Raw genomic sequence first — 27,840 nt, 5'->3', positions numbered from 1 at the left:
ACATACAGAGAGTAATCAATTGTGAACAAAGGTCCCAGTCAAAAAATTACATTGAAAGATAACTTTTTAGGGAACAAATGAATGGGTCAGTCTGGGCGAGGCTCCAGGATGATCTGTGTGGGGCAGATATCTCTACAGCCTTTCTCCAGGGCAGGCCACACAGGCCGAGCCACTCCTGGAATGGTTTCAACAAGGATGAGGCTAGTAACCCTGCCAGCAAGCTCTCAAAGCTCCTTCCTGTTCATTATTTCCCCAGCCCTCCTCCACACTCCCCACCCCTCCTCCACACTCCCCACCCCCATTACTCAGAGTACCAGGTTTTTAATGACCAGGCCACTGGAACATTTCTGAGCTGGCAGTGTGGAGATTCTGTTCTTCCCAAGGGCCAGGACCCAGGAGCCTTTTCTTTGTGGGGTTGGATGAGGAAAAATAAGTGGAATCTAATTAGACCAGGTTCAAAGCCCAGCTTTGCCTCTTGCTGGCTCTGTGACCTTGCAAATTTACTCAACCTCTCTGGGCTCCTGCCTCCTTATTTGTAAAAAGAGGACAAGACTATCTAGCCACAATGCGATGGTGAAGATGCAATGAGTGAATATATGCTAAGAGTCTCACTGGGGGCCTGCCACATGTCACATGATTCCAAGACAGTTGTTTACATTTTAACATCTCTGAAACTGGGATGCAACTTACAATAATAGTTTCTGTTGCTTTTTCTTTCTTAATGGATTATAAAATAAGGGTACATCTCACAACAGATAAGCCCTGCTTTGAATGAAATACCACAGTAGCTTAGATTCTTTACTTCCCTTGCAAAGAGGCTGGAACGCCTGTGAGATAGGACCAAAGACCAAGAACACAAATCGTTAAGGGACAAGGGTCTGTTGAGGCCTAGCATTCACCCTGGATCTCCAAAGCTTCAGGCTCAGGCCCTGGCCTGGCGCCCCTCTGGATCCATCTCAGTTGTCCTAGTGTTGCTCAGAAAGTGGCCCAAACTTCAGCAGGACCCTCACCTCTGCCTCTGACCCTCTGTTGCTACTGATGCGGTCGGTTCCACAGTTGGACAGTTTGGTCACAATGCTACTGTGCTTGTAGCCACCCAAAACCCTAAGTCTTTGTCTCAAGAAAAGAGTCCTAGCTCCCACCTTCAGAAACCCCCACAGACGTCTCCTCCAGTGTGACTCCATCAAGCCATCCCTGGACTCTGCTCCCAACTGTTCCAAAGGCCAGCACTGGGGATGTCATCCAGGCCTCACCAAAGTCCTTATGCTGTGAGTGCTGCCTTCATCCCTGCAGCCTGGTGATGTCAGACCGGCCTGATTATTTTATTATCTAAATATCATTATAACTTACATTGCTTACATAGTCAGCCCTCTGTATCTGTGGGTCCTGCATCTGTAGATTCAACCAACCTCAGATGGAAAATATGCGAAAAAATTAAACAAAAATAACAATACAACAATTAAAAAATACAAATTTAAAAATACAGTATAACAGGCCAGGCATGGTGGCTTACACCTGTAATCCCAGTATTTTGGGAGGCTGAAGCAGGCAGATTACTTGAGATCAAGAGTTCGAGACCAGCCTGGCCAACATAGCGAAACCCCATCTCTACTAAAAATGCAAAAAATGAGCTGGGCATGGTGGTGCATGCCTGTGATTCCAGCTATTTGGGAGACTGAGGCACAAGAATTGCTTGAACCCGGGAGGCAGAGTTTGCAGTGAGCCAAGATTGCACCACTACATTTCAGCCGGGGTGACAGAGCAAGACTCTGTCTTAAAAATATGTATATACAGTATAACAACTAGTTACATAGCATTTACATTGTGTTAGGCTTTGTAAGTGACCTATAGATGACTTAAAGTATACAGGAGGGTGTGTGAAGGTTACATGCAAATACTACATCATTTTATATCAGGGATTTTAATATCCATAGATTTTGATATCCTTGGGTGTCCTGGAAGCTGAATATTTGGGAATGACTATACACATATCACCAAAATCTTTACATAAATAAATTATCTATCATGTATAACATTTTATTTTATATTATTTTATTTTATTTATTAGAGGCAATGTCTTACTTTGTTGCCCAGGCTGGTCTCAAACTCCTGGCTTCCCAAAGTGCTGGGATTACCAGGAGGAGCCACCATGCCCAGCCAAAACATTTTAAATGTAGAAAAGACCAAAGAAAACAAAATTCTACCACCTAGTGATAATTAGCTTGATGTCTGTCTGTCTGAATATTTTGCTATGTCTGCATGCTGGGGAAAGATTCTTTTCTCATATTCAAACCCAAACAGGCTCATTCCACACATACTACTCTTTCTCTTACCATGACATGGTGGCCCTCTCTCTAAACAGACTGGTTCCTTCATGGCGGCCCCACGGTGCTCCAGTCCTCTATCCCTACCCCTAGCAGGTCCCAGGCCTCTACAGGGATGTAGTGCTTTGGGTCTGACGTTGTTCCTCCTCATCCTCAGAATGGGGCTGTGATCTGCGATGCGGTCATGGCTGCCTTCAGGGATCCCACCAAACAAAGCCGTACCCAGGTACAGAAATACTCCAGAACTCTTAAATCAAGGGGTGTGTTTAATGGTGGCTGCCTGTCTCGTCTGATTTGATGGTAGCCCTTTCAAAACCAACTGGAAGTTCTCCCAGCCCCAGATGCTGGCCTGGTATTTCCCTAACCCCTAGGGGCCCCAGAAATCACAATAAATAATGAATAGGTAGGTGCCTGGCATTTTGTAGTTCATAAAGTGCCTCCTTACTTTTATCCAATTCATAGCCTTACAACAAGCCTATAAATTAGGCAGAGCACGTATTTATTACCCCATTTTATAAATGAAGAAACTGACACTTGGAGAAGTGAAGTGACTGACCCAATATCTTCCCTTATTTTTCTACCCTTCATAGTCTGGCCATCTCCAAATCCCACTAACAACCCAGCTCAGGCATCAGCTCCTCTAGGGAGGCTTCCCCGACCCCCCACTTCCACCCTAGGCTGGGTTAGGTGCCCCTCCTGGAGGCCCCACAGCTCCTGGGCTTCCCTATGATAACCGTAGTGCTCCTGCCAGGCTATGGGCCCTCGCAGCTGTGATGGGTCTAGCTTGTCTACACTCATACTCCCCAAGCATTAGAAAAACATCTACAGATGGTTGCTGGGGTGAAGATCATTTCAATGACTAAGGCAGGAATTATTCTCCCCCTTTCACAGATGAGGACACTGAGTCATAAAGAAGGGTGAAGACTTGCCTAAGGAGCATGTCAGTAGCGGGGTCACCTCTCCTTCCTTAGAGGCCTGGGTTCTTTTGCTCCACTGTATCCCTTGTTGTCTGCAATCTTAGACTCCAAACCATTGCTGGAGGCTAGTTTCTGATTTCTCAGGCAGGTCTACCTGGTCAGCCAGGTGTGAAAGGGAGGTTGGCAGGAGAGAGGCTCTGTCTGCAGTGGGCTCAATTCTTCAGCCTGGGCCAACACCCTGGTGCAGCCTTAGGAACAACCACAGGAGTTGCCCAGTTATTGAGCACGCCATGGACCACACCCTGTGCAAGAACTTCCTTTGCACTTCTTACTTCATCCTGTGGCTGGGGCCATTATGATGCCATTTTGCAGGTGAGCCAGGAAAGACCCTGGCCTAAGGCCACTCAGTGTCTGAGATGGGGCTAGAAGCCAGGGCTGCATCCCTGGCAGCAGGCAGCCCCAGGAGTTTGCTGGCACCAGAGCCAGAAATAAATGCACAGTCAGAGTATAGGAGACAACTCTCAGGGGGCCTGCAATGTGGGCAAAACCCCAAACTCACCTCCCACCCAGGGCTGGCTGGAGGGACAAGACTCTTGGGCCCAGGGAACACATGCTTGCCCTGGTAGTCCCCTGCACTGCCTGTGGACAGGGACATGCCATTTGTCAGACCCCTGCAAACTCCAGGCTCAAGGCCAGGCTAGAAGCAGCTGTCATATCAACCCTGCACAAATGCTCAGCTCCCAATTTCTTATTTGAATGAGACTTCACATATCTGCTCCTGACTGGCTGACAGATGCTGAGCAAGGCCCCATCTCTCGTTGGGCCTCACTTTACCTATCTGTGAAATGATGCCATGAGTGCGGTGGCTGGGCGGGGAGGGGCTAGGTTTGGGGGATGGAATCTTAATGGAACCCACCAACTCTGACATTCCCAGGATTGACTATAGGCAGCAGGGGATGGTGATTAAGACCCTGGATGCTGGAGGCAGATGACATGGATTGAATGTATGATCCTGGGCTAGCTACCCAACTTCCCTGGCCTCAGTGTTCTCATCTATAAAATGGGAATGATAGTAGAAAAAAGAAAGTAAATGTTTATATTGATTATGTGGGATGAGAAGAAGAGAAGATATGGTAATTTATTTTGTCTGTTTTCCTGCCTTTTTCTAAAATTCTCCATTATCAAGTGTTTATACTTTTAAAAATGTATTTTCTTTGTAAATTAACTTTATGAGATATCATTTACATATAATATATCCATTTTAAAATGGGAGAAATAATAAGTAACAGTATCTACCGTATAGGCTGTTATGGGGATTGGGTTAATGTACATAAAATATCAGATGGTGGTAAGAAGTGCTAATAAGTGTTTGTTAAATAAATAAGCCCAGGGCCAGCCTGGCTTCCTCCTCATCCTCCTCCTGCTCACCTGGCCTGGACCCCAACCTCTCCCCTAGCACTGAATTCACTGCCCAGGTCCCAGCGCAGCACTCCAGACCTGGACTATTTCTACAGCCGTCTCTCTGCACCTGTCTTCGTCCATTGCTGCTGCTACAACAAAATACCATAAATTGGGTGCTTTGGCCGGGCGTGGTGGCTCATGCCTGTAATCCCACTTTGGGAGGCCGAGTAGGGTGGATCACAAGGTCAGGAGATTGAGACCATCCTGGCTAACATCGTGAAACTCCGTCTCTACTAAAAATACAAAAGCAAAATTAGCTGGGTGTGGTGGTGAGTGCCTGTATCCCAGCTACTGGGGAGGCTGAGGCGGGAGAATGGCATGAACCTGGGAGGTGGAGCTTGCAGTGAGCCGAGATCCTGCCACTGCACTCCAGCCAGCCGGGGTGACAAAGCGAGACTCTATCTCAAAAAAAAAAAAAAAAAAAAGAGCCAGTCATGATGGCGGATGCCTGTAATCCCAGCTACTCAGGAGGGTAAAACAGGAGAATCGCTTGAACCTGGGAGACGGTGGTTGCAGTGAGCAGAGATTGTGCCACTGCACTCCAGCCTGGGCGACTGGAGACTCCATCTCAACAACAACAACAACATCAACAACAAAAGACCATAGTAATCAGGAGAGTATAGAATTGGCAAAAGTATAAGCATATACATACATGGAACAGAATGGAGAGTACAGAAATAAATCCTTACATCTGTATTCATTTGATTTTTGGCAAAGATACTAGCACAAATCATTAAGAAAAAAGACAATCTTCTCAGGGAATGGTGCTGGAACATTTGGTTATCCGCATGCAACAAGTGAACTTAAACCTCACATCATCNAAAAAAAAAAAAAAAAAAAAGAGCCAGTCATGATGGCGGATGCCTGTAATCCCAGCTACTCAGGAGGGTAAAACAGGAGAATCGCTTGAACCTGGGAGACGGTGGTTGCAGTGAGCAGAGATTGTGCCACTGCACTCCAGCCTGGGCGACTGGGGGAGACTCCATCTCAAAAAAAAAAAAAAAAAAATGGGTGCTTTATTAACAACAGAAATGTATTTCTCACGGTTCTGGAGGATGGAAGTCCAAGACTAAGACAGCAGATTTGGAGTCTGGTGAGGGCCCACTTCCTGGGTCATAGAACGGCGCCTTCTTATTGAGTCCTCATGTGGTGGAGGGGGTGAGGGTCTCTCTGGGGCCTCTTTCATAAGAAAACCAATCCCATTATGAGGGCTCTGCCTTCCTGACCTAATTCCCTCCCAAAAGCCCCACCTCCTAATACTGTCACCTTATAGGGTAAGATTTCAACATATGAGCTTTGGAGGAACATAAATATTCAGACCATGGCAATCTCACAGGAATCACACCAATATTCAAATCTGGCCATGCTCCTACCTAATTCAAAAGCCTTCCATGGCTCCCCACTGACCCTGGCTGAAAGTCCTAGATTCTCCATGAGACACAGTTTCAATAAGCCACGTAACTTTTCTGTATCTTTGTTTTCTTAACTGGAAAAGAGGGATAAAAAGAGTAGCTCCCTCATACACTTGCAGGATTCCATCGTGAGCATGGTGGGGTACACAGTCTAGCCCAGAGCCTGCCTGTTCCTCTCTTCCTCTTCTCTTACCATCAGTCTGTTCCAGCTCGCGCTTTTCTGAACACGCCAGGCATGGTCCTGCCTCAGGGCTTTTGCCCCAGCTGTTTCCTGCACCTGAATGGCTGTTTCCCCAGAAATGAGCCTGACTCACCCCTCTCTTCCTTCAAGCCTTTGCCTAAAAATCACCTTCTCAATGAGGCCCCCAGCCCACCCTCGTTAAAACTGCAACCCCTCTTCCCATCACCCTCGCATACCCTAACCCCTCCTATATTTGCTCCATCTCATTTATCATCGATTTTATTTATCACCTATTCATCTATTTTACTTATTGTTTTTCATTTGCCTTTCCCTGCATCTGATTGTAAGTTCTTTGGGGGAAGATCTTTCTGGTCTATTTTGTTTAATGTTAGCACCTTCCCCCTTTCCCCAGCACTTAGAAAATACCTAGTACAGGTTGGGTGTGGTGGCTTACGCCTGTAATACCAACACTTTGGGAGGCCGGTATGGTCGGATCACTTGAGGTCAGGAGTTCGAGTCCAGCCTGGCCAACATGGCGAAGCACCGTCTCTACTGAAAATACAAAAATTAGCTGGCATGGTGGCACGTACCTGTAATCCCAGCTACTCAGGAGGTTGAGGCATGAGAATCACTTGAACCCAGAAGGCAGAGGCAGAGATTGCTGTGAGCTGAGATCCGGCCATTGCACTTCAGCCTGGGCAACAAAGCAAGACTCTGTCTCAAAAAAAAAAAAAAAAAAACAAAAAAAACAAAAAAAAAAACCTAGTACAATGTAGGTGTTTAATAAATACTGGCTGAATGACCAAACAAATGAATGAACATAAAGCACTTAGGACAAAATTAGGCTGGTGGTAAATACTCAACGAATGTTAGCTATGTTAGCTATTATTACTACTATTAGTGATTCTTCAAAGTGAGGCTCCCATGTCCCTCCTCCTTGACTTCTTCAAGCTCATAATCACCCCTTCCTTGTCCCCACCACACCCTGCCTATCTCTCAATTATAGTAAGGAGCACACCACTCTTTAAATACCTGTATATCTTTTTCCATTTAGGCTGAACCAAATGAAATTGGCATTTCTTGTAAGTCAAAACAAGTCACATACTGGCCATTTCATGTGGTTTAACCTAGTAAGTTTCCCATAGCAGCCTGCAGACCCCCAGGAGGCACAGTTTGCCCACAGAAGCAAAGTCACTTACTTCTGCCCCTTCAGACCAGGTGTGATTGCAAAGCACGTCCAATCTGTTCTGAAGGAGGCAAGGCACGGATTATAGACTTACAATACAAGAAGATTCTGCTCAATTATTTTCTGGACCTCCTCAGATTTAATAGAGAAGATAAAAACACACCAACTTGTAAAACAATCCAGCTTCTGGTCATTTTGAAATAGCAGAGATTTAAGGCTGAAACCCCTCGGTGGGGAGCTAGCTGCCTGCCTCTAAGGAGATTCAATTAACGGATCTCCTTCCAATCTTGGCTTGGCTACTGAGATTTGTTCACTCTAAGAGGTTGGCTGTCAGAGCTCAAACAAATTCAGCAACTGCTGAGTCTACCCCCCTTTCACAGATGGGGAAAGTGAGGTCCAGAGAGGGGAACGGATTGGCCCAAGGTAGGGCAGAGGAACACTTCATCCTGGAATCTATGTCTGCTGACTTTAGTCTCATGGTCTTTCTTCTGGATTAAACTGTTTCTATGCTGGCCAGACTCCGGTACTGTAAGCTTCAGTGCCACTATTTTTTAAGTTGTATTTGTCAGATGAAATGTTTATTAAGCCTCAGATAAAACACTGAACACTTTTTCACTAGATGGCAACTTCTTTATTTTATTTTATTTTTTTTTTTGAGATGTTTCGCTCTGTCACCCAGGCTGGAGTGCAGTGGCGCAATCACGGTTCACTGCAACCTCTGCCTCCCGGGTTCAAGTGATTCTCCTGCCTCAGCCTCCCGAGTAGCTGGGATTACAGGCATGTGCCACCACACCTGGCTAATTTTTGTATTTTTAGTAGAGACAGGGTTTCATCATGTTGCCCAGGGTGGTCTCGAACTCCTGACCTCAGGTGATCCGCCCACTTTGGCCTCCTAAAGTGCTGGGATTACAGGTATGAGCCACTGCGACCGGCCAGAAGACAACTTCTTACAAATAACAGCACTACACATGTCTCTCTCTATAGGTACTTCCTTAGGATAAAGCCCTCAAAGTAGCTGGCTAAAGGCAAAGGGCAAGTAGGGTCATTTTCATGACAACAGGCTGCCAGATTGCTCTGCAAAATTAAAATGCCACAGGCAAATCCCTACAGCCTTGCCAGCACAGAGTTTCATCCTTTTATTTTTATTTTTCCTAATTTTACAGGAATAAATACAGATTCCTTTCATTTATTAAATGCTATGTGTTTTCTGGGGGAAAAAAAGGCACTCCAATCTTGGAATCAGGATCCCTGGGCTCGGTTGCTGGTTTGCTGTGTGACCTTTGCCCAGTCACATCCCCTCTGGGGACAGGGGATGCCTATCTGTAAAATGAGGGGGTTGAATGAGATGACGTCTTAAGGCTCCTTTCAGCTCAGACATTCCATAATTCCATGGTGCACTTAAAAATTATTAGCAATTAAAGTCATAGCATGACTTTTTAATAACCCGAATCTGCCATGCTCCTAAATCAGGCTAAAAAGGCTTGAACTAGGCAAGCAGGAAAACAGGGCCCAGATTATACATGTGTTGAGATGACAGGAGACCCAAGTAGCACTTAAGCCTGTGCCTCGGAGCTGGGCTCATAGGCCAGCACATATACTTTGCCTGCTTTTACGAGGGGATAATAACACTCATTTGTGGTCCAGCTCCCAGTCCTGTGCAGCTCCACCATGGCCGCAGGGCAAGGTCATAGGCACTACTTCAGCCCTAGAATTCCACAAACTTTCAGTCCCAGGTAGCTCACCCCAGGTTCTGCTTGAATACCTGTGATGACAAAGAGCTCACTACCTGTCCAGGGGCCTCCTGTCCTCTTTTGGCTGTAAGAAAGTCCCTGGGTGCGGGGCAGGTCATGAAGGAGATAAGAAAGTCCAGAAGGCTGAGAAGTGATTCTTAGAAACCGCTCCCTCAAACAGGGCAGGCATCAGGGAGGTGGAGAGGAGGCCACATGGGGCAGGAAAGGCCTGCAGAGGGGCTCCAGCTTTCCTCACTCCAGACCTCTCAGAAGGTCCCCAGAAGGGGCAGGAAGCTGGGGAGACACATTCCAGTTCTGACACACACGTGGGTTCTGAACAAGCCCCAGGAAAGCAGAGGTCCCACAGTCTGCTTCGGGGCAGACACCTCAGCTCCCTCTTCTTGCCTTGGCTCCCTGGGCTTTGATGGGAGAAACTGCTGGGGCTGGAGGTGAGCACACTTAAGGGACCTGATCACTGCTCCAGGGTGAGGGAGGAAGGGTCAGAGGTTGTTTGTGTGTTCAGAGCAGGACCAGCAGGAGAGGAAGTGACTGGGTAGCAGATTCCAGCCTGGTTTACAACTAATGAGATCCCCATCACAAGGAGTGTACAAGGGGGCAGCAAGACCTTCCAGAGGGGATCTTACAGAGGGGCTGGGCCAGATGCCATAGGTCTTCTTTACCTAGGGAGCCTGGACCACAGTCCCTCAGACCTGTGCTCTGTCCCATCCCTTAATGCCACGCAGACCCAGCCCCTTGGCACTGTTATCCCTCTGAGGTCCAGGCGTGGCCGCCAGTCAACCCTTGTCACACCAGCTAGTGTGTGTCACACCTTATCACACACTAGCTCTGGGACACAGAGCTAAGCACCAGCACCTGGCCCGGGTGGGGAAGGGGAAGGAGCTGCCCTGTACCACTCTGTAAATCGAGGTGCCTACATGGGGCTGGTCCACGCCGTCGTGCCGCCAGGAGTCCAGCCACCTCCAACCTAGGGCTCCTCCAGCCCCAGACGAGTAAACCCTCTTGGCAGGCCGGCTGATGCCCCACCTGCACGCCCAGGCCGGCTTGGCGGGGACCCGGGGATGCCCCCCACCCCACCGTTTCCTGTACCAGGAAGCTGAGGCCCAGCAGGTAACGCAGCCAAGAGGGGGAGGGTCCCGACAAGAGTCCCATGGAGCACCCGGGCCACAGCAGGGGCCTGTCGGGACCGGCTGGCCGCGCCCAGAGTGAGCTTCCCTCACCGCGGGCCGGAGGGGTGGGCGGTGCAGACAGTACTCATGCGGGCAGCGAGCCGTCGGGAGCCCGGACCTCGGGGCGGCCCCTCCCAACAACCCCGCGAGAAGGGGGCCACCAATGAGCCCGCTATCCTGACGGGGAAACTGAGGCCTGAAGAGGAGCAGTGCTTTGTGCAAGGTCACGCAAAGGGGCTGAAAGCCAGGTCCCCCGCGCGCCGAGCCCCGCATCCCTCCCTCTCCGAGAGCTGCAGCCGCGGGGGGCTCAGCGCGCACGTCCCGCCCGAAGCCCCCATAAAGCAGACCAGGAAGGCACGGCCGGCGGCGCGGGGCCGCCCTACCTTGATGACGGCCGCGCAGGTGGTGGTGGCGGTGGCGGCGGCGGCGTCCAGCTCCGGCTCCGCGCTCCTCGCCGCCAGCCGACTCCCGGCGCCCAGAGCCGCCGCCGNCGCCCGCCCCGCGGGTCCGCCCTGGCCACCCTTTTCCGCCCCCACGACCCCAACCGCGCTCCTGGCTTCCCGGGGCGGGTCTCGGGGCGCGCACACGTGCTGGGAACAGGCGCGCACACGTCGCAGTGATTGGGGCGGGCTGCTGGCCACCAGGCGGAGGTTGGGGACAAGCAGAGCCGCCGGCCCCACGTCCCGCCGTGCCCTCTCTACGTGGTGTGGGATGAGGAACCTGACCTCCGGGAGCCTCAGTTTCCCCTGTGGTGAAATGGAGACAATAACCGCGTCGGCCTCTTAAGGCTGTTTGAGCCCTGGATGTGACAATCCCGGACAGGTACAGTGGGCGCGCAGAGCCCGACCGGGGAGGCTTCCCAGTCCGCAGGGAGGAGAGGAGCCGGGAGCGCCGCTGGGAGCAGAGGAGGACGCCCTTCCTTCTCTCGGGACCAGCGGGGGCGCTGCTTGCCCAGCTTCGCGGGCTGGGGAGCCCTGAGGACACTAGACAATGGGGAGGCCCTACCTTTGGGTACCACCCCCACCGAACACTACTGAGCCACGCACTGTTCTAAGCGCCTTCTGTGCATTACCTCCATTCACTGTCACACAGGCCTATGAGGTTGATACCATTACTCACCTATTTGACACAAAAGAAAGCTGCGGCACACAGAGGTTAAGTACCTAGGTTAAGATCACACGGCTAGTCATGCAACCCCAGGCAGTATGGCTCCCAGGGCTGCTAAGCTAACAGCCACTCTACCACACCACGTCACCGAAGAGCTCTTGGTTTTGTTCAGTAAAGACCGTTATCTTGAGGGCCTTGAACTGCTCCGTGGCACATAGTAGGCACTCAATATATAGCTGTGGAGTGGATAACAGTACACTATTACTACTTTACATATCTGTATCATGTCTTCTAAGCCTACCAACCCCTTTATTTAGCCACTATTATTACCTCCATTTTACAGATAAGAAAATTGAGGTTTGGAGTGGCAAGGTACTTGGGGAGCTCTTGATTCTCTCCTTAGAATGTGACTCAGCTTTCATAGTCCACTGCACCACTCCCCTGCCCAGAGATGGACGGGCTCCCTGCCTACTACCCAAAGCCCAGTGTACAGTATGGTCCTGAAAACCCTCAGCCTACAGCTCTGATTCAGGCCTTCTGGAGTTGGACTGCCCAGCAGGCAGACTGAACGCATGCTTCCGGTGTTAGCATGCAAGAGTTGGGTATCTAAACTTTCAAAGAAGCATATGGATGGCTGGGCACGGTGGCTCATGCCTGTAATCACAGCACTTTGGGAGGCCAAGGCAGGTGGATTGCTTGAGATCAGGAGTTCAAGACCAGCCCGGCCACCATGGTGAAAACCTATCTCTAGTAAAAATACAAAAATTAGCCGGGTGTGGTGGCATGCGCCTGTATTTCCAGCTACTTGGGAGGCTGAGGCAGGAGAATCACTTGAACCTGGGAGGTGGAGGTTGCAGCGAGCCGAGATGCAGGATTGCACACATGGGGAAACTGAGGCTACAGTGGGCATGACCTACCCAGGATCCCCTAGCTAGAAAACCACATAGCACGTCTGGTTCCAAAGTTGGGCCCATCTGCTGGCACCTTCTATTAGGCCTTAGTGTGGGCCAGGAAACCTCCCTCTTCCTCCTTCCCAGTGCACCCACATGGCTGGCTTTTTTTTTTTTTTTGGAGACGGCAGTCTACTCTGTTGGCCCATCGCCGTGGAGGAGCCCAGTGGCATGATCTCAGCTCGCACTGCAAGCTCCGCTCGCTGGCCTCTGCTACTGGTTCACGCCATGTTCTCCTTGCTCAGACTCGCTGAGTTAAGCTGCGCGACTACAGGTGCCCGTCCACCACGCCCAAGCCTAATTTTTTGCTATTTTTGGGTAGGACGGGGTTTCACTGTGTGTTAGCCAGGGATCGGTCCGATCTCCTGACCTCGTGTCTGCCTGCTTAGCCTCCACAGTTGCTGTGGATTACAGGCAGAGCCACGATCCCAACGGCCGGCTTTGTTAATCTTCCATGTGTAGGTTAAACATCTTGTGCAGGACCGAACAACGTGTGTGTGCGTGGGGAGTGGGGGACAAGTTCTTATCTTATGCCCCACGTGGAACTTTTCTTATGATATGGCCCATGTCCATTGAGGGAGTGGGGTTGGAAAGAATGAGGAGACAGTGCCTGGGGGCTGGGTTGCTCTGTGTTTGTGAGGATAGCAGCCTGACCAGGCAATCTCTGGAAGTGAGTGATGTACCTCTTCTGTTGGGGGATAGTTGGGAGGGGGCCTTTCACCTCCTTTGACCAGTTCCCTTTATTCTTAGGATGTTCCCCAGGAGGTTCCCTGGGCTCTCGCCTTTTCCTCTCCTATAGAGCAGAGTCAGCCCACAGTTGCTGGAGCCTAAGGCCTGGGGATAGAAGGCATTTTGGGGCTTTGAGCTTTGAGGTCCTGTCCCTAGGGTGGGAAGGTGGGGCTGAGAGGGATCAAGATCCTCCAGCCCTGGAAGGCAGCAGCCCTGGGGGACAGGGGGATGACAGCTGTGGTGCGGCCAGGAACCTGAGACAGGATGGGCCCCAAACACCCTCCAGAAAGAGCAGGAAGGGCGGGGTAGGTCGTCCCCAGGGCGTAGCGCAGGCACAGTATGCTCTAAGTGGGCCCAACTGGTCTCTGCTCAGCCTCCCTGCCATGTGGGTATTCAGTTTCCTTGTTGTCTTGATGAAGGGGAGAAATAGTGCTACAATCCAGCTTGAGGAACCATTGAGGAAGTTCTTCCTCTATCGTGTTTCCTTGGCATAGACTGTCTTCTGAGGGTATAACCCAGGGAGCCACAGGTCCAAGATGCCCCTTCCCTGTTAGTCTTTGGGGAAGGTGTCTAGGTTCCAGAGGTGGGGTGGAAGCAAGGGGAGTCTCTCCCTGGCTTTGCAGTACAGAGGCTCTAGGCTGGAGCACAGTCCACCGGTGGCTGTGTCACTTTGGATAGGTTAGCTAACGTCTCTGAGGCCCTGTAATCATTTGCGTAACCTGAGGCTTGGCTGGGGTGAGTTGATGCTGTAGCGACAGGCCAGTTCTCAATCCGCAGCTCTCTGTCAGGCCTGAGGGGGCAGTTAGTCCTCAATGTCCTGCTGTCCCAACCCTTTCTGTGTATGACGCATGCCTGGGCCCCCCACAGGCTCCAGGCATAGGACCTAAGCACCAACATTTTTTCCCCCCCCCCCCCCCCCCCCCCCCCCCCCCCCCCTAATTTTTAAAAAAGCTACTCAGGTGATTTGTGTGTGTGTGTGTGTGTGTGTGTGTGTGTGTGTGTGTGTGACGGAGTTTCAATCCTGTTGCCCAAGCTGGAGTGCAATGGCACGATCTCAGCTCACCACAACCGCCGCCTCCCAGGTTCAAGCATTCTCCTGCCTCAGCCTCCCAACTAGCTGGGATTACAGGTGCCCACCACCACGCCCGGCTAATTTTTTATATTTTTAGTAGAGACAGGGTTTCACCATGTTGGCTAGGCTGGGCTTGAACTCCTGGCCTCAAGTGATCCACGTGCCTTGGCCTCACAAAGTGCTGGGATTACAAGCGTGAGCCACGGTGATCGCTACTCAGGTGATTCTAAGGTGCAGCCAGGTAGGAGCCAGAGGTTCCATAGTGTTGGGTCAAATGCAAAGTACCACCCACCCCTCTCCCCAGGAGGGCAGGGAAAGAGCATAGCACCCAGCTCTGAGCAGAGCTTCTCCTCTGCCTGGGGTTGGGGCGATGTGGGGAGATGGAGGAGAGAGGAAGAGAAGCGGAGAGGAGGAAGAGAGGGAAGAAGAAAAGGGGGGAAGAGGGGAGAAAGGAGGAAGAAGGGAAGGAGAGGAGAATGGGGAAGGAGGAAAAGGGGGATGAGGGAGGAAGGAGGGGGAAGGAAGGGGAGGAAGGAGGGGGAAGGAAAGAGGGAAGGAAGAGGCGGAGGAGGGGCAGGGAAGGGGAGGGAAAAAGGTAGAGGTGGGCTGCCATTTATCCAATAGCCCCTGTGCCCATTGTCTGATTCTTTTTTGATTGCTGTTGCTGAAGAGGGAATGTGAATTCCAAGGCTAAAGGCAGAGGGACCCCCTGGGCCAGAGCTCCCCAGCAGCTGGGGCTTTTGCAGGCCTCAGGGCCCCACAGGTGGTGTTTCCTTCATAAGAGGCTGCTTAGCCCCGGCCCGTGGTGACTCATGCTTGTAATCCCTGCACTTGGGGAGGCTGAGGTGGGAAGATCACGAGGTCAGGAAATTGAGACCATCTTGGCTAACACGGTAAAACCCTGTCTCTACTAAAAATACAAAAATTAGCTGCGCGTGGGGGCGCATGCCTGTAATCCCAGCTACTCGGGAGGCTGAGGCAGGAGAATTGCTTGAACCATGGAGGCGGAGGTTGCAGTGAGCTGAGATTGCACCACTGCACTCCAGCCTGGTGGCAGAGGGAGGCTCCGTCTCAAAAAAAAAAAAAAAAATTGGGCTGCTCGTTCCTGTCGGTGGCACTTTCCTCTGTGCCAGGCTCCAGGCTCTGCACCAGTTTACCTGCTTTAGCCCTCCTAGGAGCCTCATGGGGCTGGACCTCTCATCATCCCGACGACCAACCTAGGGGCACAGTATCCAGCCTCTGCAGGGTGCAGCTGGGCCCCTCGGCCGCCCTCAAGCCACCAGCACACTTCATCAACAGTTTGGTGGTGAAAGGGCCTCAGCAGATAAAAGAAGTTGAGCAAGAATGAGAAAGGCAGTCAAGCCACAGTGCAGGGTATTCACAGAAAAGCGGGCCCTCGGGCCAGCCAGGAGCCCACGTGGACAGGGAGGAGAGGAACCCTGAGCGTCTCCTCCCCGAGGCTGCACAGGCGGTGCAGTGTAGGGAACTGGGATCCTGGTGCACCACCCCTCAAATTCACACCTGTGGGTGACAGTGGGGCTAGGGACCAGCCAGGGCCACCACGGGGCCTGTCCATGGTCCCCAGTGATGGGGAAAGCTTCCTCCCCAGCCCAGATGGGAGCCTCAGATCAGAGCCAGGAGGTCCCAGGGCAGCGTCCCCTAATCCTGGGTGGTTTTCCAGAGAGGAGGCTTCCTTGTGAGAACCCCCCACACACAGTCCTTCATACCAAACACAGCCAACTCAAGGCCAGGCCAGCACAGACAGAGGTTTTGCTGAGAAATGAGTTGCCAAAGTCACTGGTATGGCCTTGACCCCCTGCCTCAGGTGGGGACAGACTGAAGCCTCTATTTGCTGAGGAGGGACCTGGAGGAGCCTGACCCTGCACTGGGGACACAGTGGGTGCTGTGACGAGCCAGCCCTGGCTTGCGCTGCAGCAGTCTCCACTTGCCACCTTCTCCTACCCTCCCAACCACCCATTTTTCAGAGGAGAGGTAACCCTCCATGCCCCAGCCTGTGAAGTGGGCAGTGGGAGGTCACAAGTGGGGCACTTGACCCAGGGCTCTCTGCCCAACCCCCACATCAAGTTCCTGGTGGTGCAGCACAGGGGGTTTCCCTGGGATCCCCCCAAAATGGACTGTGAGCAGAAAAGAGGAAACAGGCTTCAGTACACGGAGAGCATCCTGGATGCAGACCCAGGCAGCACTGAAAAGAAGCTGCTACCCAGAAAGACAAAACCCTAACATCTCAGGCAAGCAGGCAGGGCCTGGCCCTACAGATGCTCACAGAAATAGCAGCCAGAGATGCCCTAGGCTGGAAGGCTGGTGGTGGCACACCCTGGCACCGTGGGCCCATCCAGGAACAATTGGTAACTGAGAACTGTTTAAGTCCCAAAGCTTATGAATGATTTCCACCATTTACATTGTTTCATATTGATATAACCTAGAGAATGTTCCAGGTTACCCTATAGAGGCAGTGTTCTTGCTTGTTTACATGCCAAAGTGCTCGTGGAAGAGGTGACAAAAGGGTGGCACCCCTGGTAAGTGCATGCCTATGAAGAAGTAGCCCAACCAATGGCTTTGCAGCACACAATGTGCTGGTGGGAAAACTGAGGGCCAGAGAGGGGAAGGGACATGTCCAGGGTCACATGGTGATGGGACACCCAGGGCTGGGCCACTGGTCCGTGCCCAACCTCCACGGGTGAGGAAGGCTTTGGGGAGGGGAGGTGGCCAAGTCAGGCCTCCCCCTCCACCTCGTCCTCGCTGGCGCAGCCCTCAGACACGGCTCTGCGCTGGGATGTCCGCCTCTCCATGTACTCGGCCTTAAGCTGCTCCAGCTCCCGCAGCTCAGCCTCCAGTCGCTCCCGGTGGACCATGCGCAGCTGCTGCAGCTGTTTCATGCGGAAGGGGTTCATGTCGTTGAAGGCGATGTTCATCAGCTTCCTGGGAGGAGGGCACAATCAGCCCAGAGCACGTCACCCCACCTGGCTGGTGTTTACCCACCTGGCTGGCATTTACCAGGCTCTCCCAGACAGACATCCCCGCATTCCTTCTGCCCTTGTGGCTGAGCCCTGGTCCCTGCCCTCAGGAGGAAACAATGAATAAGATGATTTCCACTCACAGAGATATGTACTGAGGCAGGAGGAAGATCAGAAGAAAGACACCTAACCCAGCAGGGAAGGGCTGGTCATGGAGGGCTTCTTGGAGGAGGTGACATGTGAGCTGAGTTTTAAAGAATGAATAAAAGGTGATCAGGCAAAGAAGATAGTAGTGGTGGAAGTGGCAAGGAGGCATTCTAAGTAGAAGAAACTGCAAGGGCAAAAGCCTGGAGGTGGGGTTGTCCTAGGAACTCGTATAATTCTGTTTTCCAGGAACACCGGCCGTGGATGTTCAGGGTAGGGAAAGGTGGGCAAAAAATGAAACTCCATGGAGGCCTCAAATGCCATATATTAAGGGGGCAGACAGATCACTCAGACAGTCAGACTTCCCCGAAGATTTCTAAGCTATTAATAGGAGCATCAGCATCACTTACCAATCTCTACTTGCAAACATCAGCCTCCCTTCTGCTATGTGTCCTGGGGGTAGGTAAGTGGTGGGAGTGGCAGGGGGGTGGGGGGTCCTCACCGGCTGTTGGAGATGGTCTTGGTGAAGAAGCGCAGGTACTGGTAGATTTCTAGGCCATTGTGTAGCCTCAAGATCTCCTTCTCATTGTATTTGAAAATGGCCAAGGCATAGCGAAACACCACCTGGGGGTAGAGTGGGGGCTTAGGTGGGGCATGGGAGGCCAGGCAGGTCATCCCTGGAGGGAGGGAACCTGATAGACCCAGGCAGTATGGAAGACCCTGGACTGGCTGCAGAGTTGAGGCCTGGAGGCACAATGCGCGGGGGAGGGCTCCAGAGGGCTGGGGGAGACTGAATACCCCAGGGGCGCACAGCTTGAAATCTGGGGATTTGGACAGAGTCCTGGCTCTAGCCTGTCTTGTCCCATGACTGTGGGTGAGGCATGCCCCTGTGGAATCTCATGGAGTTAATCTGTATCTTTACGTGGAGCTTTGGCAGGAACCAAACAAAACAACAGGCCAGACGCGGTGGTTCACGCCAGTAATCCCAGCACTTTGGGAGGCCAAGTCGGGCAGATCACCTGAGGTCAGGAGTTCGAGAGCAGCCTGGCCAACATGATGAAACCCTGTCTCTACTAAAAATACAAAAATTAGCCAGGATTGGTGGCGTATGCCTATAATCCCAGGTACTCCGGAGGTTGAGGCAGGAGAACTGCTTGAACCTGGGAGGCGGAAGTTGCAGTGAGTGGAGATCACGCCACTGCACTACAGCCTAGGCGACAGAGCAAGGCTCCTTCTCAAAAAAAAAAAAAAAAAAAAAAAAATCTCTGGGTGCTTTGTAAACTGAGGTGTAAACTAGGGCTGAGTTGGGGGACCTGCCCAGGGTCTCCGGGCAAGGTCAGGACAGAGCTGGGTCCAGACCTGAGCTCCGGTCTCTTAATCCAAGGCTTAGTCCAAACAGGAGGAAGAAAAGGAGGCCCCAGGTGACTGGGGGGCAAGGACAGCATAGGGATGTGTCTCTCTGATCATGCTCACACCTCCTCTCCACGGAAAGGAAATCCCCCAACTTTAGGATATATCTTCAGAGGCAGAACCACTACTTCTTCTCATACATGCAAAGCACTTTACAGTTCACAAAGCCATGCTCTCAGGAGACGTTCTCAACAGCCCTGACAAGTAAGCATTGTCTTCCCATTCTCCAGGGGCAGAGTTAAGACCCAGATGGGTGAAGGAACTTGCTCAGGGGCGCCATCCCCTGGCAGCACCCTACCTTGGTCCCTTCGTACAGGAAGGCATCCCAGACCCGAAGGAGGATGTTGCTAATGAGACTGTCTGCAAAGACCACGAGGAACCAGTTGAAGGTGATGAGGGAGAGATCCACGTGGTGCTGCCCCAGGTGGGCCATCAGCCTGGGCAGCTTCTCCGAGAGCAGGTCCTGGAGCACCCGCTGGTCCACCTGGAAGCCAGCGAGAGAGCCTGTCATCCGCAGCCCTAGGATAAGGCTGCCTCCCTCCCTGCCCAGCCTTCCTACCCAGTCAGTCCACACACAGTCCTGAAGCTGCTCTGGGCAGGTTCTTTCCTGCTCCTCAGGGAGCCAGAGCCCAATCTAGCTGGGAGTCAGATACAGCATCATATCACTCCACTGCTCCTGACATAGGCCAGAGTCCTCTGGACCAGGGCACTGGGCTCTGCAGTGGAGCCGTGTGGGTTGGCACGTTCTCAGCTACCTCACCCATCTGAATCCCTTGAGCCAAGCAGGAACTCAGGGGCCAGCTGATCCTCCTGGCAGTTCAGAGACACTGGTCTCATGCCCACAGGCCTTGGCAAAATGGAAACTTTGTCTTTAGGCTTATATCAGCTGACATCCACAGCCCCTTCTCTATACCCAATTTGTGCCTGACACCTAAGATGCTAGGCGGATGTCTGGTCCAGGGACAGGTGTGTGTGTGGGAAGGCATAATGTCCTGCCTCGCCAGACACCAAGGAATCTTCTCAAAGCAGGGTGCTCCTGGCGACAGTGGCCAGTGACCTCTCCTTGTGGCCACTGTCATGCCTCTGTCCTTGTTTCACTGGGTGGGTTAACCACTTTCAGCACTGGCTCCTTCCCTGGCTCCAAGACATGGTTCTTTCGTGGTTTTCCTTCTCCCTCTGTGATGACCCCGTTTTAGTTTCCCCTTGCTCTTCCTTCCTGGAACTGCTGGTTGCTCAGTCCTCTCCCCTCATTTACGTCCTCTTCCAGACATTAGCGTCAGCTGTGACAAATAGCCAGTAGCTCCCATCCTCCCTCACCCAGAACCTTGGGTCATCTACGGAGGCCAAGTGTCCAGTTCAAAACCTAAGGTAACTCCCTGAGTCTGAGATGCCATTGACCTACTGAAGGATTTATGGATGAACTGATACAATGCCAGAAATTTACTTTGAGATAAAGCAGGAGGAGCGGATGGGAGTTCAGAAGAAATAACACTGGCTCCCTGGGTTGATAACTGAAGCCAGGTGATGGACATATGGAGGTTAATTATACTATTCCCTCTATTGTTTTGAATGTGGGAAATTTTTCATAATAAAATATGAATAAAAGGGTCATAGAACACACATCAATTTCAGAGATGTTAAGATGTAAAAATTAAATACGTACATTTCCTAGCCTGCCTTGCAACTAGGACAGCCATGAAATAGTTCTGACCAGTAAACTGCAAGTAGAAGTTGCTGGGTCAGGGAGCCAGCTCCTGGTGTTCACCTTCTGCTTCTCCTGGCCTAGGCCATGGCCACAGTGCTGGAGGCAATGCAGCCATTTTGTGACCAGGAGGTGATGGGTGTGAGGATGAAGGCCACATACCAAGATGGCAGAGCAGGGAGCTAGGAGCCTGAACCCTGTGGTTCTGCCTGGTCATTCACTATCTGAGAAAAATAATCCGCCATTGAAGCTGTTGTTAGGTTGGGCTTCTCTTCCATGCAGCCAAATGCACTCCCACAGTGCAGAGGGAGAAAAGGAAGCCTGACAGATTCCCAACTTTCCTGAGAGCTACAGGCTTCTAGGAACAGCTCTGGGGCACTGCCCTGCATGGCTGCCAAGTCCCCTTCCTGCCCCACTCACCTGGGATGCCGTCAGTGTGTTGGAGTAGTAATCAGTGGGCATGATGGTCTCCACAATGGCCACCAGGCACCAGAAGGCACTCTCCTCTTCCTCTAGGACCAGCAGAGCGATGGCCGCCAGCCTGGAGTGGTAGGAAAGGAGGCCTGGATTGATTACAGAAGTCGTGGCCCTGCCAGGCAGCACGTGGCAGAGGTGGCTTCCTGGGTTCCAGGGGGAAAGTCCTTCCATGTGAGCACCAGTGCAACCTCACTCCCTAACCAGATTGGTGCTCCTGGCACCTGAGTTCGGGGGAGGATGACTGGCGTTTTCCAGAGCAATGGGGATCGCTTCAGAGCAGGGGCTCTGGAGTCAGGCTGCTTGGGTAAATCCTGATCTTGCGGCTTCCTGGGTGACCTGGGACAAGTTACAGAACCCTTCTAAGCCTCAGTCTCATAATATTCACAGGACTGTTTTGAGGATGAACAGAGCTCATTCAGTGCCCCCACACGGTGCCTGCCACACAGTGAGCTCCTTATATATGTGAGCTATCCGCACCTTAATGTTCACAGGCTTTGAGACCTCGGCAAGCACGCTAACCTCTGGACCTTGGTTTCATGATCTGAGATTAGATATTTATTGTTAGCGAGATTAACAATATCTATCCCCCCAGGGCCATGAGGCGTCTTGAGACAGACCTACCGTGCCTCGCTCACTGCCTGGCATTTACCAGGTGCTCAATGCACATAACTTTTTTTCTCCTTTATTTCCCCTGCCCACCAAGTTAGCATAAGGCTCTAATGAAATCATGGGTAAGAAACAAACAAAAACCCACAAGGCTGAGCAGGGAAGTCCTCCTGGGATAAGCACTGTTTTCTCTACTTCTCCCATCTTCCCTGGCAGCTCCCATCCCGGGCCAGTCCAAGAAGACATTTTCCAAAAAATGTCTTTCCAGGGACTACTGGTCTCCCAAGATGCAAGGTGAACACAAGGTTCTATATTCAAAGATATCTGGGGAATGCTGCACATTCTAGCTCCTGAGAGGCTTATGATGCACACAGTCTTAGTAAAGCCTCTGAGAAGTCCTGTGGTAACAAAATCCTGTGTGGCTGATTCTAACCCAGCGTCACCCGGGGGGTCCACAGAACCCCTGTTGTCCATTGCACCCATGGGGGCTGAGTAGAACGAATGTTCCTCAGAGGACCCTGGGGAGATGTTGCTTTAGAAAGTCTCTGACTCTATGGTCATAACGAGCATTTAAGGAACACATTCCATCATCCATATACTCATGCTTCTTTGGGTTCTCTCTAGATTAGATCATGACCTCCACCTTCTTTTAAGGCTCACAACTCTTAGAAACATGGTTGAATCTCAAAAGAAAAAAGAAATATCCCTTCTCTTTCCCCAGTAGAGTGGGAAGGAATTTCTCCCAACTATGGTTCAAATATTTGTACAAAACCTTCCTGAGTTGAAGCTGAGTGGATGAAGAGAACATTCACAGGTCTCCTGGGAAATAGGAGGCTCTGTTCTCTCAGAGCTGGTCTGGAGTGACCTTCACAGGTCACTGAGTTCAAGGATAGCAAATGTGGCATACACTGGCCTCTATTCTCTTTGTCTGTGCCCAGGGCAGACATAACTAACTGATCATGGCAGCATTCCCTTTGCCTAAGCCCATGGTAGACATAAGTAATTGATCACAGTACTCTTTCCCACTGAGTCTGAAGGCTGCCTCAGAAACTCTCCTCAGAAACAAGGCTCCAGGCAGCTGCTTCCTACTGGTCGTTTCTGGTCTAGACAAACTCCTTATTGCAGTGGTTGAAAAACCAAGACCCAGAAAGCAGAAGTTACCTGCTTAACATTATACAGTCAGTTGGCGGCAGAGTGGAAATAGAACCCAGGGCTCCCAAAGTCTAGCCCAGTGCTCTCTCCACTCTATCCCACCCTGTTCCCCCTGAGCCTCAGGATGGCCTCAGTCTAGGGGTTAGCTGCCAGCATTGCTTTAGACTTCAGCACATGCTAAAAAGTCAGTTATCTGAGGCTGGTGGCTAGGATTTACTAACTGCTCAGGGGTATGGCTGAATTCGAACCTAAGGGCATTCAGGGCCCAGGTAGGCTTGCAAAGAAAGGAGTGTGTTGATGGGGGAAAAACAAACTACTTTTAAAGCACTGTACTTATTATCACAGGGAAATGGGTTTAAAACATTTGCTCTAAATTAGCATTAGCTCATCAAGGTGGTCTCCATCACTATCTAAACAAGCTGGATTTGTTGCCTTAGAGGCAGGGTCTGTCATCTTGAGACATCAAACATGCAGTTCTTTTTCTTTTCCTTTCTTTTTTTGAGATGGAGACTCACTCTGTCGCCCAGGCTGGAGTCCAGCTGCATGATCATGGCTCACTGCAACCTCTGCCTCCTTACCACCTCAGCCTCCCAAGTAGCTAGAACTACAGGTATGTGCCACCACGCCTGGCTAGGTTTTTTTTTTTTTTACAGGGCTTTGCCATGTGGCCCAGGCTGTCTCAAACTCCTGGGCTCAAGGGATCCACCCACCTCAGCCTCTCAAAGTGCTAGAATTAGAGGCGTGAGCCACAGCGCCCGGCCCACACATGCAGTTCTAACGGCTACCACTAGATGGCAAAGAAGACATGTGTCAGGGACCTACAGGCTTGGGCTTAGAGCCTTCAAACGAATACATCGCACATGCCACATTTGAACAGGCTTTCTATTATGAAATGGAGTCTTGCTCTATCGCCAGGCTGGAGTGCAGTGGTGCGATCTCAGCTCACTGCAACCTCTGCCTCCCTGGTTCAAGTGATTCCCCTGCCTCAGCCTCCTGAGTAGCTGGGACTACAGGCACCCGCCACCACGCCCAGCTATTTGTTCTATTTTTAGTAGAGACGAGGTTTCACCATGTTGGCCAGAATGGTCTCAATCTTTTGACCTCATGATCCGCCCACCTCAGCCTCCCAAAGTTCTGGGATTACAGGCATGAGCCACTGCGCCTGGCCTATTATGTTTACATGAACACCAATTATCTGCACTTGCATATCAAATTTAAGTAAAAATACCATTCAGAGAAAGATATTTTAGAAAATCCGTCTGGGGACCTTCTGCCTCTCTTGGTCTCAGTTGTCCCTTCTGCACCCCTCTGTGGCCTGTGTGCTGCCTCCTTCTACACAGGGAGAAGGTTCTCGCCTTCTATGAGGCTTATCTCAAGTGCCCCTCCTGCTATAGGATTTTTCTCTGCCCGTTCAGCACAGGTTGAACTTCAAAAGCAGGTCTCAAGAAGGTTACATCTACAGAAGAGAAAGGTTTCTGTGGGGCCTCAGCACAGCCTCTGACTACTGCTATTTGGAGAGAGGGCAGGTTGTAGAAAGGACTGGGTTTGCGGGCTGGGGGCAGCCAGGGCCCAGGGTAAGCAGGTGGCTGGGCTAGCATTTGTGGTGAGGCAATGGGCGGGTTCCTCAGCCTCTCAGACCCTCTCATGTTTCATCTGGGCATGGCACCAGTGAAGGTTTCTGTGAGGATTAAACGCCATCAGGTGTTAAACACCTGGCATCCAAGAGGCTCCCATTATGCATTACTTCCTACCTGGCCTTTGTGTGAAATGCAAAAATTATTATTCATTCTGATCTCATAGTTTCCAGCTCCCTTCACAGCTATTCTTACAAGAGGCTTTGCAGGTTTTATTTCTCCTGGATTTTAACATGTTCAAACAAATGAGAAGTACAGGGACTTTTGTCAGACTGTTGAATGAATGAAATTTCTACAGACCTGACTTGTGGCAGGCATTTAGCGTGGCATGAAATCTGAACATATTTTCCAAGGAGGCTTTGACTGAGAGGCATTACTGTTGGAGTTTAACTCTTAATTCTCAGGAATTGTACATATACATGCTCAATTTCACCCAATTTTAGGCTGGAAATAGAGTATGAAAAATATCTACCTTTGGAAACCACTCAAATTTGAGTAAGGACACTGAATGTTGATTCTGTGTTAAATAAATGTCACACACCACCTATTCTGAAAAAAGAGCAGTATGGCTTATGTAAATTTTGCTTAGGTATACGTGTGTTTAAAGTAAATGGAGTCAAAACTTGCTTTGGGAAAATATCTGCAACTATGCAGCTTCTACTGAAATAGCTGGGGCTGGAGTAGGGGGATGACAGTCCCTCACAGTCTTGGAGGGGAGACAGCCCTGTGAACCAGGTAACCTCATCCCCTATCCCCAGTCCCTCCCTCCATCCCCCACCAATTGGACCAGAAGTGGAAATTATTCCTGACTGGGCCAATCAGATTCTTTCTTTGGGGAGTTTAGGCCTGGAACACAAGGGGTGGGGTGGGAAGAGTCGCTGAAAGGCCCAAGACTCAGGGGCTGAGGTCTCCATTCTGACAGCCTTGATGGTCCCTAAATGTCCACAGAATGAACGGACAGAGGCTGGTCTGCTAAGAGAGAAGGAAACAGACACACATAATGAAGAGAGGCCAGAGGCCATGCAGCCGCAGAGGGCAGCAGAGCGGTACCTTGGTGCTATATGAGCTCAGGGGATGGCATCCCAGGACTGTGGCATGAAGGCTGCCCCCTGGGGTTATGCAGGGCTGTGGCCCTGCTGCAGAGAGCAGCTGCCTTGGCTTCCAATGACCATCTGGTCCTCAGCTCTGTTTTCTTTTCCTGGCTTCTGTGAAACCCCCTTGTAACATTTAGAAAGTCCCTTTTCCCAGGGTCTTCTGCGTGGGTTTCACTGAAAGCAAATGATTCCTGACCCAGAAAGTCCTGCCACGTGAGTGGGGCCATACCCTGTAGATTCCAGCAAGCCAAGATTGGAGATGCCATGTGAGTCGTACCTTCCCAAGCACAAATCAAAGGAGAGAGCAGGGACAAGGGGCCTGGAGCTCTGAGCTCTGGCCCATCTCTGTCTTAAACATGTCCTCTCACCAGCCTGTGTTGGGGAACCTGGGCTCATGTCTCCAGGTTCTTGGGAGGCTCCAAAGAGAGAGCGAGAGCAGTGCTCTAAAACAGCAGTCCCCAACCTTTTTGGCACTAGGGGCCAGTTTCGTGAAAGACAATTTTTCCATGGACTGGGGTGGGGGAGGGGTGGTTTTGAAACTGCTCCACCTCAGATCATCAGGCATTAGATTCTCATAAGGAACACGTAACCTAGATCCCTCACATGCAGAGTTCACAATAGGGTTCATGCTCCTGTGAGAATCTCATGCTGCCACTGATCTGACAGGAGGCGGAGCTCGGGTGGTAATACTCTCTCGCCCACCGCTCACCTCCTGCTGTGTGGCCCTGTTAACAGGCCACAGATGGCTATCAGTCCATGGTCTGAGGGTTGGGGACCTGTGCTCCCAAAGGTAAAGGTCACACCTTCACTGGGCTTTGGTGGCTCACCTGTTCAGGCCTTGGCAGTAGCCGATGGCGGGGTTCTGCCAGGAGAAGGCCAGAAGCACCCGGCGGAGCTTGTCGGGGAAGCTGGAGGTGGGGCAGGTGAAGTGCTTGTTGTTGGGGAAGGTCCGGTTCAGGTCCAGCTCAATCTGGCGGGCAGCAGGGTGCTCGCGGGCCCGGCCCCGGCTCAGCAGTTCCTGGTAGCAGCCTGGAGTGTGCAGGTGCTGGACACGGAGGTGGACCAGCCACCTCCAGACACGAGGCCGGTGTTCACGGGGCACTCCTGCCCGCAGTAGCTGCTTGAGCTCAGCTGAGGGCACAAGCTCGCTCAGGGCAGCCCAGCGCTCCCGCAGCGGCCGATCCACAGCCTCGAGGCCCAGCAGGTGGTGGGAGCGCACCTCCAGTGCCTGGATCTTGGCCAGCAGCTTCAGGTCTTCAACCTCATAGTCGGGCACCGTCAGGAAGCCGTACTCATCATACTCACTGCCAGTGGAAGTCCATGTTAGCAACACCTTGCAGAGCCCTTCCCTAGCTAAGGGGTGGTGGGGACAGGGAGGCCCCCAGGCCAGGTTCCTGCCCTGCCTTCACTAAGGGTTAACCACACAGCAGGTCACTTCAGTTCTCCCAACCTCAGGTTGCGAATCTGTATAACGGGTATAGGAATCCCTGCTCTGCCACCTGAAGACCCAATGAGATCCTCTGTTATAAGATGCTGGCGGCCTAGATAATGCCTGGTTACACAGTAAATGCTCAAGAGATATTTACTAATTCTATGCAAATATAAAGGACCCTCTTATTACTCCATGCAGCCTTAGGCCCAAGGAGTCCCGCACTGTGCATACAGAACCCCACTTACCACAGCCAGTAAGCCCAGGGATGGACGGGGAACAGATGGCACCAATGACAGGCAGAGGTGGGAGAGCTGGGGACCCATTCCAGATGGCTTTTCATTTATTCAACTCACCTCCACTCTATGCCCTGCCTGTACAATCTCATTTAATCCTAATGATCCTGCAAAGCCGGTGTATTTGCCCAAATCTTATATCTTCTTTTCCTTCTTTCTTCCCTTCCCTTCCTCCCTTCCAATATATTGCCCAGGCTGGTCTCAAACTCCTGGCCTCAAGCAATCCACCCAGTTCAGCCTCCCAAAGTGCTGGGATTACAGGCGTGAGCCACTGTGTCCAGCTCTTTGCACACATCTTATGGAGGCCGAGTACAAGGCTCAGAAAGGTAAAGGGAATTGTCACACATCGAGAGAGCCAGGACTGGCTCCAAAGCTCGAGCTTCTGCCACTGGACTACTCAGCCTCCAGGGGCCTTCGAGCATAGCCACTCTCCTTTCTGTTGTATTTAACCGCCCATGTCCACTGTGCGCAGCAAGGGCTTGGTGCAGAGGAGACGACCTGCTTGTCTCCCCTCCTCCCCTCCCTGACAGGCACATCTGGGAGACAGGCACATCTGGGAGGCAGCCACATTTGGGAGGCAGCCTGGAGAAACAGAAAGCACGGGGCTCTGGAGGCAGCCTGTGCCACAAATGTACTGTAGGGCCGTGGCAGGGGGCTGCCTCCTC

The 27,840-nt window shown here is 51.6% G+C and overlaps 2 protein-coding genes across 6 annotated transcripts in view; both read right to left on the bottom strand.

Annotated features, from left to right (window-relative positions):
* CORO2A (coronin 2A) overlaps positions 1 to 10,888 on the bottom strand; it is a 68,613-nt gene extending 57,725 nt beyond the window's left edge. For both annotated transcript variants that reach the window (XM_017887573.1, XM_017887576.1), the window contains exon 1: positions 10,782 to 10,888. The gene's annotated coding sequence lies outside the window, so the exon portion shown is untranslated. The remainder of the gene's footprint in view (positions 1 to 10,781) is intronic.
* Positions 10,889 to 16,623: 5,735 nt separating this feature from the next.
* Positions 16,624 to 27,840, bottom strand: part of TBC1D2 (TBC1 domain family member 2) — a 58,533-nt gene continuing 47,316 nt past the window's right edge. For 3 of the 4 annotated variants that reach the window (XM_017887572.1, XM_017887568.1, XM_017887570.1), the window contains 5 exons: positions 26,278 to 26,754; positions 20,908 to 21,028; positions 19,084 to 19,269; positions 17,878 to 17,999; positions 16,624 to 17,196 (listed from right to left, as the gene is read on the bottom strand). In XM_017887572.1, the coding sequence (XP_017743061.1) occupies positions 16,989 to 17,196; positions 17,878 to 17,999; positions 19,084 to 19,269; positions 20,908 to 21,028; positions 26,278 to 26,754 (1,114 nt within the window). In that variant the 3' untranslated portion in view covers positions 16,624 to 16,988. Of the gene's footprint in view, positions 17,197 to 17,374; positions 17,476 to 17,877; positions 18,000 to 19,083; positions 19,270 to 20,907; positions 21,029 to 26,277; positions 26,755 to 27,840 lie in introns of all 4 variants that reach the window. The other variant, XM_017887569.1, reaches the window with a different exon arrangement.

The sequence above is a fragment of the Rhinopithecus bieti genome, unplaced genomic scaffold (assembly GCF_001698545.2).
Source record: "Rhinopithecus bieti isolate Rb0 unplaced genomic scaffold, ASM169854v2 scaffold_16773, whole genome shotgun sequence".
NCBI classification, from domain to species: domain Eukaryota; kingdom Metazoa; phylum Chordata; class Mammalia; order Primates; family Cercopithecidae; genus Rhinopithecus; species Rhinopithecus bieti.
This window is presented reverse-complemented; position numbering and strand designations above follow the sequence as displayed.